This window comes from Drosophila navojoa, chromosome 2, assembly GCF_054131105.1.
Source record: "Drosophila navojoa isolate 15081-1374.11 chromosome 2, UAZ_NAV_1.0, whole genome shotgun sequence".
NCBI classification, from domain to species: domain Eukaryota; kingdom Metazoa; phylum Arthropoda; class Insecta; order Diptera; family Drosophilidae; genus Drosophila; species Drosophila navojoa.
Window position 1 is genome coordinate 7,247,016 of NC_142890.1, and position 15,875 is coordinate 7,262,890.

Genomic DNA, 15,875 nt, shown 5'->3' on the forward strand with positions numbered 1-15,875 from the left:
CAGTTTATGATGTCAATAATAATGCCATTTCGAGAGGGTATTAAAAATTATGTTTTTAAATATATCTTTGGGGCCATCGTGTAAGACAAAAAGCCCAGACGCGTGTGACATTTGGTAAGCGTCTCTGGCTTTTGTGCATGTGGAGAAACCGTTGATGCTGATGCTGGTGGTGCTGGTGGTGCTGGTGATGCTGCGACATTTTGGCTTGCTCTCTCCAGAGGTCTGGACTTGGCAGCAGTGTCTAAAATTGAAAGATATTTTCTTTTTTGGGCTCCCCCAAAATGCCGAGTCTTATTGTTTTATTTTTTGTTTTCATTTTACTGCCGCTCGTCTGTGTGTGTGTGTGAGCCCACGCATGTGCGAAATGTCTTAAAATGTATCCGCAAGACGCAAAAGCTAATGCTGCTGCATGTCTGACAACACCGTTGTCTGCTGGTCTGCATTAATTAGACGTGTTTTCACATTACAGCAAGGCCTCGACAACAGTTCTGTATATATGTATGTATATGTACATGTATATATACTTATTCTGTGTAGACCTAATTCTGTATCGCACATACTTAATTTATGAACTTGCTAATTTTAGCGCTGCTCACGGCCATATATCACACATCAGTCATCCGACAGTAAGGGGGAGATGCTTGTCAGCTGCTGCGGCTGCTCTACTCGATGATGCTTATGTATATCCATCGGATATAGATACTTACGAGTATCCATCGGATACTTATGCATGTGCTTTGTACATTGTTGCATCTTATCGGGCATCTGACCATCCATGTAAACACGTTAAATGATTATGAGACTCTGTTGGCATTTCGCTTTTTCTTTGCTTTTAATTATGGGCTCAAGTTGTCAGCGTTTTGAGTTCGGAACTTAAGCCCATTTGAGACACCTTTCAGTCAGGGCCAGAGTGTTTCACTCACAGCGGATTTGTCATTGTCACTGTCATTGTTGTTGTTGTTGTAGCTGTAGCCAACTGGGTGTGGCCCCTTGGATAGACCAGATACACAGACAGATATAATACAGAGCAATGTTAAACAATGTGTTTTTGGTCTAATTACAACTGTTTGACTGATTATCATTTTGGCATATTTATACTTACCTTTTCTTTCTGTTTGCAGCACACATTGGTGACTATTTTCCTGCCCTTAATGAGTTTTCAACTCACACTGTGATACGCCCCCAAGTGCATCATGGACGCACTAAGCGCGCCCTGCAGAGCACTCTGGATGCATCGGTAAGTGTGAAACTCCTTGCTGGCTGGAAATTATGATTATGAAAGCCAACTAAGACAGCATCTAGGTCAACTCACAAAGAAGAGTGAGACTCAAAAAAAAAGAAAGAAATTATCTCTAATTCACCAGATGAACCTACTGAAAAGCCAGAGAGAAAATCAGGTTAGGAAGCCTAGATAAAATTATTAAAAGCTCGACAAGAGACTTGAGAAATTATCGTAATAATTACGAGTTAAATAAAGTAGAGAAATATTAGAGAAATTATGATAAAATGGGAAGTAAAAAAAAGTAAACAGAGCAACAAATAGCTAAACAAAGTGAATAAAGCTAAATGGAAAACAAATTCATGGCAACGTGAAAGCCCAACTGGGAGAAGCAGGAAGAGTAAATGAAGTGCGAGTAGAGAGAGAGAGAGTTAAATTGAGAAATGAGTCTGAAAATAAAATGAGAACCAAGAGGAAGCAAACGAAATAAGTACAAGTAAGGATCAAGACGAGAAGCAAAGTGAGAAGAATTGAGAAGTAAGCTAAGAAACCAGTTAAGGGACAAAGTGAGCAGCAGAATGACAAGTAAAGTGGGAAGTAAATTGAGAAGCAAGTCAAGCAATGAAGCAAGGAATGACAAATTGAGATTAATTAAGTAAGAGAGAAGCAAAGTGAGAAGCAAAATGTAAAGGAAAATAAGAACAAGAAATAAAATGAAAAGAGTAAGCAATAGAGCAAGAATTCAATTGAGAATTAATTTGAGAAAAACAGAGAAGTAAATAAGGAAGAAACTTGATAAGCAAAATCTGTAAACATAAGAAAACGAAATAAGTCCTAAGTATATTCAAAGGAAGCGGGGAAAGCCCTATAACAGAAGAAGTGAAATAATAAGTAAACCAACGAGTTGAAGTTGAGAAGAAAGCAAGAATAAAGTGTTAGAAAAATAAGAAGCAGAACAAGAAGCAAAGCTAGAATACAGTTGAATAGTTGAATAGCTTCAGCTCCTTCAGCTTTAATAGAATTACAGCTAAAACTGATAGACAGTTTAAGAGAAGTTAGCATAACTCAGTTTGGAGTTTTTTAATTAAGCAATTTCAGCGGCAGTTTGAAATGGCATAAGCATTGAGTGGCCGTTGACACGAACTTGGCTCATTGCAGGCCGCTTGTAATTAGCCCGGCCTGATGAAATGACAAAAAAAAGCGAGGCCGAGGCCGCCTAAGTGAATAAAAGTTAGTCGAACGGCCAACAAAATTAAGCAAAAATTGTAGAGCGAACAATTTGACATGCCACTGCGAGCCGCTGGCTGGGTGGGCCGCTGGGCGTGCCACAAAAAATAATAAAAAAAAAAAAAAACCGGCCAAAATAAATGGGGAAAAATGGCAAAAACGGGAAGAAGCCAACAAAACCCTTTTTAATTAGTTTCCACGCGCGGCCTGGCGTGCGCCCTGGGAGACAGAATTTGACACGTTCGCACCTAGAAATTGTTTGTGTGGGCGCAATTTGGACTGTGGCGTGTGTGTCCAGGCTTAACTGGATTATATTAAATGTGGAGCAGGTCGTTGAAATATGGAAATCTGTTTAATGCTTTAATCCGCTGCTATCTGCTCTGTGGCTTTCAGGACGGGCTGCACGCGCCGCAGCTGACGCTACAGTACACGCATCAAGGACAACGCATCCAAATCGAACTGCAGCGCAACGATCGCCTACTGCCCGACGCCCACTTCCTGCGGTATCAGAACGCCAGCAATCGGGAGGACGGCGCCGCCGGCTACGTGGTGCGCAATTTTACCAAGACTGACGTTGATTTATGTCATTATCAGGTGAGCAGGCGCTGCGCGGTTGCTTTTACGGCAGTTTGGCTTTTTTTCTTTCTGATTTTCTTATTTAACCACATTTTGCGCTTCCACAGGGACACATACGTGGCCAGCCGGACTCGAGCGTGGCCCTCTCCACCTGCCACGGCGGCCTCAACGGCGTTGTCTTCGATGGCCAGCACACGTACTTCATACACCCACATAGCGAGGCCAGCGGACGGCTGCAGGAAGACCACTACCTGCTCAGGTGAGTAGTGCTTTGATAAATAGCAATTCGAGATTAGCTTTGCAAGAGAGATGTATTATTAGTCAGGATTCGTTTTGTTTTTGCATAGGCATTAAAATACCCAAAAATAGGCTCTTTACTATCATGCGATTAAGACAATCGATCAGAAATTAATGCCAGGGCTAAAAAAATATTATATATATTTATATATATGAAACCCGAAATTATAAGTAAAAGTCTCATAAAAAATAGATACATATGTATATAAAAATGTGCAGAGGAATCCGGTTCTAACGATCTTCAACGGACCGTATAAATTTGCTTAAATAAGTTTATTTTACGACCGTATTTTACTGTATATACATATGGATAAACCTCAATATGTTCTTGAAAAAAAAACTAGTAAAAATTAATAGAAATCGTAGTATGTACAAATTTACAGATTTTAACTTCTTCTTGGTCTTAAGTGATTAATTTGTATATATAAAATTATGCATATTACATTCAAATCTAAGTATTCGCTGAAGCGATTCAACTTTTTAATCAGTTTGGCAGCACTGTTTAACAGCAGTTGTCAGTTAACATTGAGCTTAACAGTGTGCATGTTAACAGCGTGTTTAAATTAGAATCCGAATTTTATATGCTCAGCTCTCGAGCTCGAATTCGAAGTCCATTTCGAAATTGATCTATACATTTCTATCTCCTTTCTTCGCGTATCTCTCCTGGGCTATCGTGTTTACTTAGACACGTTCGCGTGAATGAGCAAATATCACGCACACATATCTAAGAAGACGGCGCTTATTTGAGCCCATATTTACTCTGCCGTGTCTTGAGGTATGCAGCGTGAGCGGAGTTGGAGCTGGGTGTCAGGTTTGGGCAGTGGCCTGCCTCAATGTTTGCCTTATTTGCGTTCAATAAATATGTGTTTTTTATTGGTTTGCCTCATGGGCCGTGGGATGCCCAGGCCATCTAAGGCTCACTTCCGTTATTAATTTTTAGCCACGGAAGTATTAAATTACCAGCAATATTTCGGTTTATTTAGGCACGCCGATATGCTGCAGCAGAATGCCACCTGTGGCTACGACAGCCACAAAGACAATTATGAAAATTGGCCCGGCGAGAATCTGGAGGAGGATGGGCTGGAGCAGCCGACAGTGCCGCAACGCTTGGATGGCGGGGAATTCCAGCGCATGCTGAGACGCAAGAGACGCCAAACGGATGAGAGTCAGCTGATACGTGGACCGTACAATGCCAACAAGTACTCCAGCTATGTGGAGCTGGTCATTGTGGTGGACAACAAGGTGTACAAGCATTTCGGGGAGAACGCCAAGCGAGTCCATCAGCACTGCAAGGATCTGGCCAATATTGTGAATGCCGTAAGTAGCCGCCGGATGTTAATTTTAATCTAGTAGTTCCCAAGCCACTAAACCACTTGAACCACCTGCAGCTCTATGTGCCGCTGAACATCTTTGTAGCGCTCGTGGGCGTCGTCATTTGGAACGAGTCGAATGAGATTGAGTTCTCCAGCGATGGCGATGTGACGCTGCACAACTTCCTCAACTATCGCAGGTCGAAGCTGGTGGTGGATCATCCCAACGACAATGCCCAGCTGCTGACCAAGGAGACGTTCAACGGCAGCGTCGTGGGCAAGGCCCTCAAGGGACCCATCTGCACCTATGTGTTCTCCGGCGGTGTGAGCGTGCAGCACAGCCAGGTGCTGGCTGTGGTGGCCACCACCATGGCCCACGAGATGGGTCACAATTTCGGCATGGAGCACGATTCGAATGACTGCCACTGTCCGGACGAGAAGTGCGTGATGGCCTCGTCCAGTTCGGCCGTGGTGCCGGTGCACTGGAGCAGCTGCAGCATCGATCAGCTGACCATCGCCTTCTCGCGCGGCATGAACTACTGCCTGCGCAACAAGCCCACGCGGCTGTTCGATTCGCCGCAGTGCGGCAATGGGTTCGTGGAGCCCGGCGAGCAGTGCGATTGCGGGCTGCCCGCCCACTGCGAGAACAGCTGCTGCAATCCGGTCACCTGCATGCTGCACACGAATGCCTCCTGCGCCACCGGCGAGTGCTGCGACCTGAACACCTGCCGGCCCAAGATGGCGGGCAGCACTTGCCGTCCGGCGGAGAACGAGTGCGACTTGCCCGAGTTCTGCACCGGCGAGTCGGAGTACTGTCCGACGGATGTGTTCCGCCGCGACACCGAGCCCTGTGACGGCAATCAGGCGTACTGCTTCCTCGGCACATGCCGCTCCCACACCAACCAGTGCCGCATCCTGTGGGGACCCACGGGCGACAACTCGGTGCACTGCTACGAGAAGAACCTGGAGGGCACCCGCCTGGGCAACTGTGGCTACAATCTGCGCAACCAGACGTTCGTCAAGTGCGAGCCACAGCACATACACTGCGGCATGCTGCACTGCAACCACCTGAATGAGCGCCTCGAGTTTGGCATGGAGTCGGCAGCGGTGCTGTCGCACTCCTTCGTTCGACTTGATCGCAAAATAGTTGCCTGCCGCACCGCCCTTGTGGATCTCGGACTGCAGACCACCGATCCCGGCCTGACGCCGAATGGCGCCAAGTGTGGCGATCAGAGCATGTGCGTCAATCAGCAGTGCCTGCCCCTGGACCGTGTGCGCCAGATGGGCATGGGCGGGCGCTGCCCGGAGGACTGCAACGGCAACGGCATCTGCAACAGCCGCGGCCACTGCCACTGCGACGTGGGCTTCGGCGGCGAGGCGTGCAACAAGGTCGGACACGGCGGCTCCGTGGACAGCGGCCCAGCCACAGATCCGAGCAGTAAGTATTGCCAGCTGGGTGCGAGTAGAGGCATATCTAACTCTTCTTCTTCTTCTTCTTTGCACAGGTGCTCTCAGCCTACAGCGCTTGCTGTACATCCTGTTCTTCGCGGTGCTGCCAATATTGGTCTCCTTCTATTTGTTCTACCGCTTCGCGATCCGGAATAAGCTCTTCGCCAGTGGAAAACTAACCGAGAATATGTATGTATCGTCATCCACGTCCAGTAGCAATAGCAGCCGCAGCAGCAGCAGCAGCACCAGCTCCAGCAGCAAAAGAAACAGCAGCAGCAGCAGCAGCAAAGGCTGCGCCGCCGTTTCTTACTGCTCCACAGCTAGTTCACCCACAGCCAATTGTACAACGTCTGCACCGCCACCCACACCAATAGAACCAATGCACGTTAACACATCACTACCACCACTACCACCAGCACCACCACTTAACCACACACAAACTACTAACACTGCAACAATTACTAATATACACGCCACACTGCCCCGCCTGAAGTCCAGTCCCGGCATACTCGCTGCAGTGCATCCGCCGGCGATGCCCAAGAGCCAGAGCCACTACGAGGCGCTGCATGCGCCACATTTGCGGCGCAAGCTTTCCAATGCAGCTGTGGCTAGCGCTTCATCAGTTGCGGCAGCCACTGTGCCACCGCCTGTGCCACCGCACAAAAACAACAACAACAACAATGATGGCAACAGTAACAGTAATTCAAATACAATGCGCCGCAAGCTGGACATAACGGCGCCGCGTCTGCATGCCACCACAAATCCCTTGGCGCTCACCGAGGGCGCCCAATACATAAAAAGCGAGCCCGCGAGGTGTGCCAAATACTAACAATAACAACAACAACAACAACAACAATAACAAATACACTGCCCAAAAAAGAACAGACCAAAATTTTCTATTAGCTTCCTTGCGGCATGTGGCGTGATTTCCAATTTTCATTTGCTTTCCAATTTCCCTCTAACCCATTTTCATTTGTGTTTGTTTCAACTAATTTTAATCAATGTTTGCTTTATTTAATGTTTTCTTATTTTTATGTGTGTTTAATAAATAATTGATATTAATGCTAATTGTTGGTGTTGGTTATGTTTATGTTTGTCGAGTCAATAAAATGCTTAAGTTCTATTATATACCTAATCATATTTTGTGAATTTTAATTTTTAAATTTATTTTAGATTTTATGTTTTATTGATTTATTTTTTAAAATATGACTTAACAACTGGTTTAAGGCTATTTATTAAGCCTGAGATAAATATGTATTTTAACATTTTATGATTTAAGCAGAACACTGTTAAGTTGCTGTTAACTAACTGCGTGCTAAAAACTCTGTTAAGATCTGCAGCGGTTTATGTGTTATGAGTGCTTAAGAGCGTTTGCTGTTAAATTCATGTTAATAACATGCGCATGTTAACTACTCTCTGTTGACTTTATTTAGCCTTGCTTCTTTCGGTGTTGGTTTCTATTATTGCCTGCCTTTCCTTGGTTTCTGTTGGTATGTTATACAACACACAATATACACATACACTATTTAAATATACGTATATCCCGAATTCTATAGAGATCCATGGCCTCTGCTTTAGCTGCTTGCTAATCCCATTGCTTTGTCTTTGCAGCTTGAAGAGCGCCAGCGGGCACAAGCAGCCGTCGACGCGCTCCAATCAAAATGGAGCTGGGCCGCCCGCGGGCGGGGCCAATGGATTACCGAAGTCGACGCCCAGCAGCACGGATGACATGAACTCGGCGCTGCTGAAGTCGCCCAGCGATTCGAGCGATGCTGCCGCAGCTGGGAATGCGACGAGCATGTTTGGCAAATTCAAGGGATTCACATTGCGCCCGCTGAACAGTGCCAGCTCGCCGGCGAGCAACTACAGCGGGCCGAATGTGGCCTTTGTGCAGCCGACGGTGCAGCAGGACAGCAATGGGGTACCACAGCGGGCGGCACCGCCTCCGCCCGTTGTCAAGCCACTGGCAGAGCAGGGCGCAACAAAGGCGGCCAGCACATTGCCCAGAGCAGCGCCTGCGCTGCCACCGCCGAATCCCGGCTCGACAGCACGTCCCATCATATCGAAGCCCAAGCTGGACTCCAGCACGCTGACCATGGTGCCGCTGAAGGGCGGCGATGGGGATCTGTCGCCCACGCGGTCGGCGCCCGCTCCACCCGTGCCGCTGCACACGGATCCCAAGCTGAACATCAAGCGGGATGGCACCATCCGTCGCTTTGCCTCGTTCCTGAAGAAGGAGGAGAAGCCCCCGCTCAAAGAGAAGACCTACATTGATCGCGAGCGATTGCGCACATTGGAAATATCGGCACCGATGCCGGCGGCCGTGCCGTTGCCGCTGCAGGCAGAGTCCTCCAACTCGGACTCGGAGACAACACCACGCGAGGAGGAGACCAAGAACCTAGTGAAGCGCACCCAGTCGATGCGCTCGCCCACCAAGAAGACGCAGGTGCAAACCTTTGGCTCGATGCGTTCGCCTCCCGGTGCAGCCCGGCCCAAGAGCTCAGTGAACACTGCCAACTCCACTGGCACACGACCCAAGTCCCCGCCCCCACGACCCCCGCCGGTGGCCAAGAAAACCAACTCAACCACCCTGTCGGGCTATCAGCTGCCGGTGGCCACCGCCCAGACGACGGCGGAGAATAACTACGACGATTGCGAGTTCGTGGAGTCGCCGATGCGGGCCTCCAGCGATGCCATCTACTCGGTGATTGACGAGATTCCGCCGGCCGCACAAACACTGAAGCACAGCGATCTGGTGGCCGGCCTGGCCAGCGCAGGAGGAGGCGACGATATGGGTTTGCTGGGTGAGATTGTCAATGAGTTTGAGAAACTCAATGGCGGCGACTCCATCTACTCAGGAAAGGTATCAGCCGCAACAGCTGCTGCGTCAACCACAGCTCTAGATCCGCCAGTGGACGAGCCGGAAGCGCCACGAAGTCCACAGCGTCCGGCACCGCCGCGACCGGCGGGCAGCAACAGAAACAGCAGCTCGACCAGCGCTGAGGAGAAGCCCGCCGTGACGCCCACATATCTGCGCGCACCTCCCATCAATGCGCCTGTGGCGCGTGTGGCGCCTACACGCTCCGACATCTCACCGTCGCGCGCGTTTTCCAGCTTCAAGCCGGCGCCAGCAAATGCAGCCAACGGCAGCAGCAGCAGCAGCAGCAGCAAAACGAACAGTAACAGCAGCGGCAGCAACGCCAGCAGCAGAACAGCTGCAGCGCAGCCGGCCCGAATCAGTGGAGGCGCGCGTCCGAAGTCCTTTACCAAGACAGCTAAAGCACTGCCCAATGGCGTGTCAGCCGCGCCCTCGGCCACCATACAGAAGCCCAAGCCGCTCTCGGCGAAGCCGTCGCTCAGCGGCGAATTGCCGAAGCGTCTGGCTGGCGCAGCGTCTGCGGCGACAGCGGCCGCACCAACACCACCCACAGTGAAGGCGTCGACGAATATAGCGTCGCTGACGCAGCGATTCGAGCAGCGAAAGTAGTTAGGAGCGGATTCAAACCTATGACTTTATATAATGTAAGCTAGGTTAGGTACGATCAAATATCATTTTTGGCACTGATTATCGAAACAGTTGTTGATATTCATTCCTTTTAGCTATCCCTCTAGCTAGGTCTAAGACGTTGCTTAATTTACGTGCTTTTTAGTATCTCAATGATGTTATTTTAAGCCTAATTTACGATATCGTATTGATATTTAGCTATATTATTATTATAATATATATATATAGCCTACTCACTAAATTTAAATGTATGTAATATTGTTTATATAACTTTATATGCTGTTTGCTTTTGTAAATAAAAACCAAAGAAGTCCAATTGTCACAAAAAACAAAAGAAAACGAAAACAAATTTTCGCTGCTAACTGAAAGCAATTACTCAATGCAAAATAGTCCATGGTACTCTTAATTATAATGTTATAATGTTGTACAGTTGTAAAGCGCACTAGCGATATTTCAAAACGAATAAAGAACTATTCATTCAATTTAAGTCATATTTGCTTGGGGGAAACAATTTTAAAATGAGTTTGAATTAAATCCGTTTCATGTTATGGAGCTGGGCAGCACTGAAAAATAATTCGCCGTATTTTTTGCTGTCGAGTGGTGGCACATCGATATTCATGACGAATCTTCAAGTATCGAAATGCTGTAATATCGATATGTTGAATTAAAATGAGCGCAAAAAAGGTAAACAATTGTTATTTCGCTTTAAAAACAGAATAAAACACCAGAATATTGTGTACAGAAACCATGGGTGAAGTCGGCATTCAGTCAGCTAACCATGACACCAAAGGCCGGCCCAGTTACAGTGCCCTACAAGCGCACAAGAAGTGCCGCAGCTGCAGCCGCAAAGGCGGCGGATGCAACTGTAGAACCCACTCCCCCAAATACACCGCAAATTGTCGACTTAACTTTGAATGAGGATGATGAAGGAGAGGCCAATGCAGCGACACCAGTTGTAAGTGAAAACTGGATGGATTGCTTTGCGCCAAGCACAAGCGAAGATCTGGCTGTTCACCCCAAGAAAGTTGGTGATGTGCGCAACTGGTTGCAGCACTGCGAGGCGATGCGAAAAAAGTATCCGGCCCAGATTTGTCTCCTGACGGGACCAGCAGGCTGCGGCAAAACGGCCACGCTTCGTGTTCTGGCCCAAGAAATGGGATACGAGCTGCAAGAATGGATTAATCCCACAGACTGTGAGGAGATCAATGCGCTGGGCGACCAACCTAACGAGGGAACTTATATGGGCTCCCAGCTGCAGGCCTTCAAGAGCTTTTTACTGCGCGCCTCCCGCTACAAGTCGCTGCTGTCCACAGGGAACAAGCGATTGCTCCTCGTTGAGGACTTTCCGAATTGTTTGTTAAAAGATGCAGCAGCTACATTTGAAGATTTGCTAGAGTAAGTTCTAGGCACGCAATGAGAAGAATCTGATCTATAACAAAAAAGTTATTTTCAGTGAATATGCCAACTATGGCAAGTCCCCGTTGGTCTTCATAGTAGCCGACAGCAAGTCCCGTATGCTGAACATCAGTTACAAGCTGTTTACGGATCAACTGAAGGCCAAACTCCGCATCGAACACATTAGCTTCAATTCCATAGCAGCGACTCTTATGCAAAAGTCCATGAAGCGCTTTGCCACCCTGATGCAGCAGTCCCAGCACAAGAGTCTATATAAGTTGCCTACGCAGACGGTTCTGGACTCGATTGTGGTGTGCGCCCAAGGCGACATTCGGAATGCGCTGATCAATCTGCATTTTGGTTCGCTGAAAGGTGCGCCGGGCATGGAAACCAAACAGCTGAATGTTAGCGCTCCAAGCAAAGGACGCAAACGAAAGGCAACAAATACATTAAAATCGATTGGACGGGACGAGTCTATAACAATGATGCATGCGCTGGGTCGAGTTTTCAATCCCAAATGTAATACAATAATTGAATAACATTTCGCTGTTTATATTGCACCTGACTGAATCCTTTCGCTATTGCAGATACTGAAGCTAAGGACAAGTGTCTGCTGCACAATCCTGAGGACTTAGCTGAAGCCTTTTCCACAGAGCCAAGAAATTTTGTTAACTTTATACACGCCAACTACCTGCCGCATTTCCAGGACATTGCCGATGTCAATTCCGCGCTCAACGATATTGGGCTGGCGGACATGTTGCTTCAAGAGTACAGAGATGAATCGCTCTCATTGGTGGGCCTCACCATAGCCGTGCGTGGCTGCATGGTGGCCAATGTGGCGCCTGTCTCAGGCTGGATGCCTGTGCGAGGGCCCAAACGTCTTACGATTGAGCCACAGCTGACGCCAGCGGAGCAAAAGACACTGGGCGTGGCAAGTGGCCGTATCTCTAAGCGTCTCTATGCTAGTGAATACAGCTCATTTGTAAAACTCATAGCCGATAAAACAAACTAGGAAAGCTAATTTATAAAATATAGCAACTATTAGAACAAATTTTCAAATTTTGTCTACAAATAATTTTTTTACAATTAAATAAAATATTACAATTCAACGCTTTTATTCAAATACAATTCGGGGTTATCTTTATAAAATTTCAAAAAATTCCACAATCTTTTATGCTTTTGTTTGTTTTTCGTTTTGTTTGGGATTTGAAGCTTTTGATTATAGCACAAGCATGTTAAAACTACATAAAAAGCATTTGCATTTTTTTGCGTTCAATTTGAAGTAACTTCAATTCAGTTATTTTCTCCAGGGGTTAGGTATATCATATAATTATTCCAAGGTGTCTTTTTAATAAGCTTATGGCTACAACTTAGGTGTTAAAAACTACTTAAACGTTAACAGAGTTTTCCTAAATCATGCAACGTTTCTACCACAAGTATTAGATCATCTATGTACAGTTCGAGAACCCAATTAATTTCACACGGAACAGTTTAATTGGGCTCTCCGTTGACGGCATCGTTATTCTTGGCATCCTCACTGGAGTTGTCATCGTCCTCCATGCGGTTGGCGTCCAACAGAAGCAACTGCTCCTCCTCGTTGGCATGCCCGTTCTGGTGGGCTTCAATCACCAGCTGAGGCGATCGTGAATGGCTGCGACTATGCCGATTGGCGCGAGACTCCGCATGGCCGTTGGCTATATTTAAGCCTGCGACGCCCATTTCGTGGCCATCGCTGGTCGAGGATGAGCTGGATGTAGTGCTAGATGTGGAGCTGCTGCTGTCACTTTCACTGTCCTCACTAGACGAGTCCATGGGCGTCGGCTCTTGGGGTTGCTGGCGCGCCTCCAGTTCACAGGCGGCACTCGCCGTTGGAGCGGATGCCGAGGGAGGTGATGCCGCCGCTGCGATCCCAACGAGTAGGGTCGGCGATCGCGGTCGTATCATATGTGATCGCAGCACTAAAATTGACATTTTGTTTTAAAATGGTAAGAGAAATGTAAATTTATCACTTTACTCACTTTGATTTTCGCGCGTTAAATCACGAATCTTTTCTTCCAGAGCGCGAATTTTGGCACCAAACTCCTTTGATATGTTTTGTGCATTGAGACTTAGTTGACGCTGTCGTCCTTGATCTTTAGCGTACCGATCCTCGATTTGCAGGCACTCTTGTATGAGCTCCTGTTTACTCATCGTCTCTAGTCGCTCGACTCGCGCACGTTCGTAGACGTTTGAGAATTCCTTGGACAGAAACAATTCCTGATCCTCGGTTTGTGAGCCGAAGCAATTATCTTCAAAATCGTCTCTGGGCAACTCAGACATATGCTCCTCCATCAGGAAACGATTCGTGTTGTAGGGCACCAGCAGCGAACGCGAGCGAACGAGTTTGGTGCGAGCTCCACTGCTGCAGCCGGCATTTGCGCTGTTCATGGTTGCCACGGCTCCCATATCCATTTTCCAGGGCGGATACTGATTCTTCGTCTTCTTGGGCAGCATTTTGGATTTCTTTCCTCGTCGATGCTTGCGCCTTTGTGTGGCGCCGGGAACGCCTTGGGAACTTTCTTCAAAGACAATGAAACGAAATTATATTTTCTTTTTGAATAACGGCCGTCAATCGATTACAATTTAGCAACTCTGGCAACGAAAGCGAAATCAACAGCAGGAGCCTATCGATGTCTACTAATAAGATAGTCGCCATTGTCGCTTACATACGCACGAATGCAAATTTTGTTTGCACAGCTCTGTGACCAATTTTTACCTGGTTTTGCAGCTTCAGCCATTAGAAATTCACGCACAAAACAGTTGATGTTGGATTTTAGCACAAGTATATGTGTTTTCACAAAATAAACACTTGTTAAACTTAATTTAAGACCTTAGCTCAAAGCGAGAGCAGCGCGTATGAAAGACGAATGGCTAAAAACAATGTCTACACCGATAGTTGTATCTGAGTAGAATCGATTTGCCCGACTGCATATCGATGTGTTGTAGTTGTAGCTGTATCGTAAAACTCCTACAATTTGAATAAATTTCGGACTCACAGTTACTTTTTGTACCCAAGTTTACTTATATATTTTACCAAAATCATAACGCCAGTACATATAGAATTGTATAATTCAATTGGTCAGGCCTTTAGATTGCGATGTATCCACTCAATGTAGGAAGCCACACGGGTGTAGATATCCGGCCAGCCAGTACTTGGACACGGTACAGGACCGAAAGACAACAAACCGCCAAGAAGATAAACGTTATTCTTTAACAACATAAGCGGACCGCCAGCGTTGCCATGGCACTCATTGGTTCTGGCAGACCCGCACAATTGGGATGCCATAATATGTATATTTTGGGCGGCATATTGCTTTTGACAGGTTTCGATGGATTCAATGATTACTTCATTCTTTCTTAGGCGCGAACTGGAGGTGGCCTTCCAGCCACCCACTTCCGTAACCAGATCTTCCAGCTCATCGGCGTGCAGCTGCTGGTTAGGCAAGCAAATGGGCTGCACGTAGTTGTTGAGCTTGACCGCATCCTTCAATCGTATCATTGCAATATCATACGTTTGACTAGGGCTGTCCTTGTTATAGTCCGGGTGCACAATGACCTCTTCGATGAGCACGTCCTGGTAAGGAGGAGCACATTCCGTTTTGATAGGCACCCCACTGACCTGGCAATCCGGATTTGTCAACGTATCCCATTCGCCCAACCGTACGGCACGCATTTGCCAGCCTCCGTTGCTTATCGCCTTTCCAGACGCACAATGAGCCGCCGTTAAAACATAGCGTTCGCTGATCAGAACGCCGCCGCAAGCGTGAAGTTTCTCTTGGCTTGCTGCGTAATTTGGGGGAAAAAAACAATGATAAGAATTAAGCTCACAATTAGTGTAATTATAAATGTGATTTACTCACGTTTCGTATACTCAATCAACGCCAGCCACGGATACTCATTTATTTTCGTTTCCGTATCATTGGAGCGCTGCCATTTGACCCCACCGCATTCGCGAGGCAGTAGTGGATGTGTCAAAGCGCCCAAGCTATCTCTACTCGTTTGCCCTACGCCAGCCACACCATGAATGGGGCAACACACCTAAACAACACATAAATAATTTGGATTTGCATAAATCTATTGACTACTTACGTTAATATTGCCATTCTGTTGTCGATTGCACTGATTATCCCGGAGCAGATTCCTATCCGACTGGGAAACAGGCGGCGCAGAAAGTATCCCCATGAAGTACTCACACTCGCGCACAGGAATACATTGGCCCGTGACTCGTCCATTCCGGGTGAGCGACAAACAGTCTCCTTTCCGCTGGGCTGCAAATAAGTCCCAGTGTTAAGCTCACAAAAGACGAGTTTATTAAAAAATCCCATAATTACCTGCTGCTGCGCTTAATGTCACCGCCCAGACAGCAACAATGGCTGCTAACCTGCCTGAATAAACTCCCATGCCTGTATAGTTAGACGCTTTCACACAGTCAGTCGGAATGTTTAGAATATTCGTGTATGGGCAGGCCAAGCTGTTGAAACGACGCCAATCAAGTTGGTGTTATGACTGAACGATCGAGTTCTGAGCCAAGCTGCTGTCTCCCACAGAGAGAGCGTGATTTCAGATAACATAAATTAAGTGGCTTCATTTATGTGTCGAACGGCCGGCAGGGTGACCATAAGAAAATTCAAATTGTTATTACGTTCGATTTGAAACTTTTAAACACTACAGTTGATTGTAACCGTTAATATCCGAGTAATGTGAAATAAAATCAAAATTATTTACAAGTGGGATAAACGTAACCGTCGTCTGTCCGGTAACTGTGAACAGAAACGAAATACTTGTGACAAACAGTAGCGGTCCGCTGTTGGCCTGTTACACATTAACAGCATCTGTTAAATTCAAAACAGCAGTTCAT

At 46.9% G+C, this 15,875-nt stretch overlaps 5 protein-coding genes across 7 annotated transcripts in view; 3 read left to right on the forward strand and 2 right to left on the reverse strand.

The window, feature by feature from the left end:
* LOC115562432 (disintegrin and metalloproteinase domain-containing protein meltrin) overlaps nt 1-9,932 on the forward strand; it is a 38,564-nt gene extending 28,632 nt beyond the window's left edge. For 2 of the 3 annotated variants that reach the window (XM_089265445.1, XM_089265444.1), the window contains exons 3-9: nt 1,122-1,237; nt 2,840-3,040; nt 3,130-3,281; nt 4,303-4,636; nt 4,708-6,067; nt 6,135-6,267; nt 7,690-9,932. In XM_089265445.1, the coding sequence (XP_089121571.1) occupies nt 1,122-1,237; nt 2,840-3,040; nt 3,130-3,281; nt 4,303-4,636; nt 4,708-6,067; nt 6,135-6,267; nt 7,690-9,565 (4,172 nt within the window). In that variant the 3' untranslated portion in view covers nt 9,566-9,932. Of the gene's footprint in view, nt 1-1,121; nt 1,238-2,839; nt 3,041-3,129; nt 3,282-4,302; nt 4,637-4,707; nt 6,068-6,134; nt 6,277-7,689 lie in introns of all 3 variants that reach the window. The other variant, XM_089265446.1, reaches the window with a different exon arrangement.
* On the forward strand, nt 6,281-6,945 carry LOC149092092 (uncharacterized; the record flags this gene model as incomplete). Its single annotated transcript, XM_089256594.1, has 1 exon — nt 6,281-6,945. A coding segment is annotated over one exon (627 nt), but the record flags the coding sequence as incomplete, so codon positions are not given.
* Nucleotides 9,933-10,112: 180 nt separating the features above from the next.
* On the forward strand, nt 10,113-12,087 carry Rad17 (Rad17 checkpoint clamp loader component). Its single transcript, XM_030383965.2, has 4 exons — nt 10,113-10,267; nt 10,326-10,978; nt 11,037-11,497; nt 11,566-12,087. The coding sequence occupies exons 1-4, from the start codon at nt 10,253-10,255 to the stop codon at nt 11,988-11,990; spliced, it is 1,554 nt and encodes a 517-aa protein (XP_030239825.1). The 5' UTR covers nt 10,113-10,252; the 3' UTR covers nt 11,991-12,087.
* On the reverse strand, nt 12,072-13,985 carry Hexim (Hexamethylene bisacetamide inducible). The gene is made up of 3 exons (XM_030383967.2): nt 13,734-13,985; nt 12,997-13,536; nt 12,072-12,936 (listed from the first exon to the last, which is right to left on the reverse strand). Exons 1-3 carry the CDS (start codon nt 13,753-13,755, stop codon nt 12,470-12,472), a joined length of 1,029 nt encoding a protein of 342 aa, XP_030239827.1. The 5' UTR covers nt 13,756-13,985; the 3' UTR covers nt 12,072-12,469.
* A 26-nt stretch (nt 13,986-14,011) lies between these two features.
* LOC115562435 (serine protease ea) lies at nt 14,012-15,749 on the reverse strand. Its single transcript, XM_030383966.2, has 4 exons — nt 15,349-15,749; nt 15,107-15,285; nt 14,878-15,055; nt 14,012-14,800 (listed from the first exon to the last, which is right to left on the reverse strand). Exons 1-4 carry the CDS (start codon nt 15,416-15,418, stop codon nt 14,097-14,099), a joined length of 1,131 nt encoding a protein of 376 aa, XP_030239826.1. The 5' UTR covers nt 15,419-15,749; the 3' UTR covers nt 14,012-14,096.
* Between the last annotated feature and the right edge of the window lie 126 nt (nt 15,750-15,875).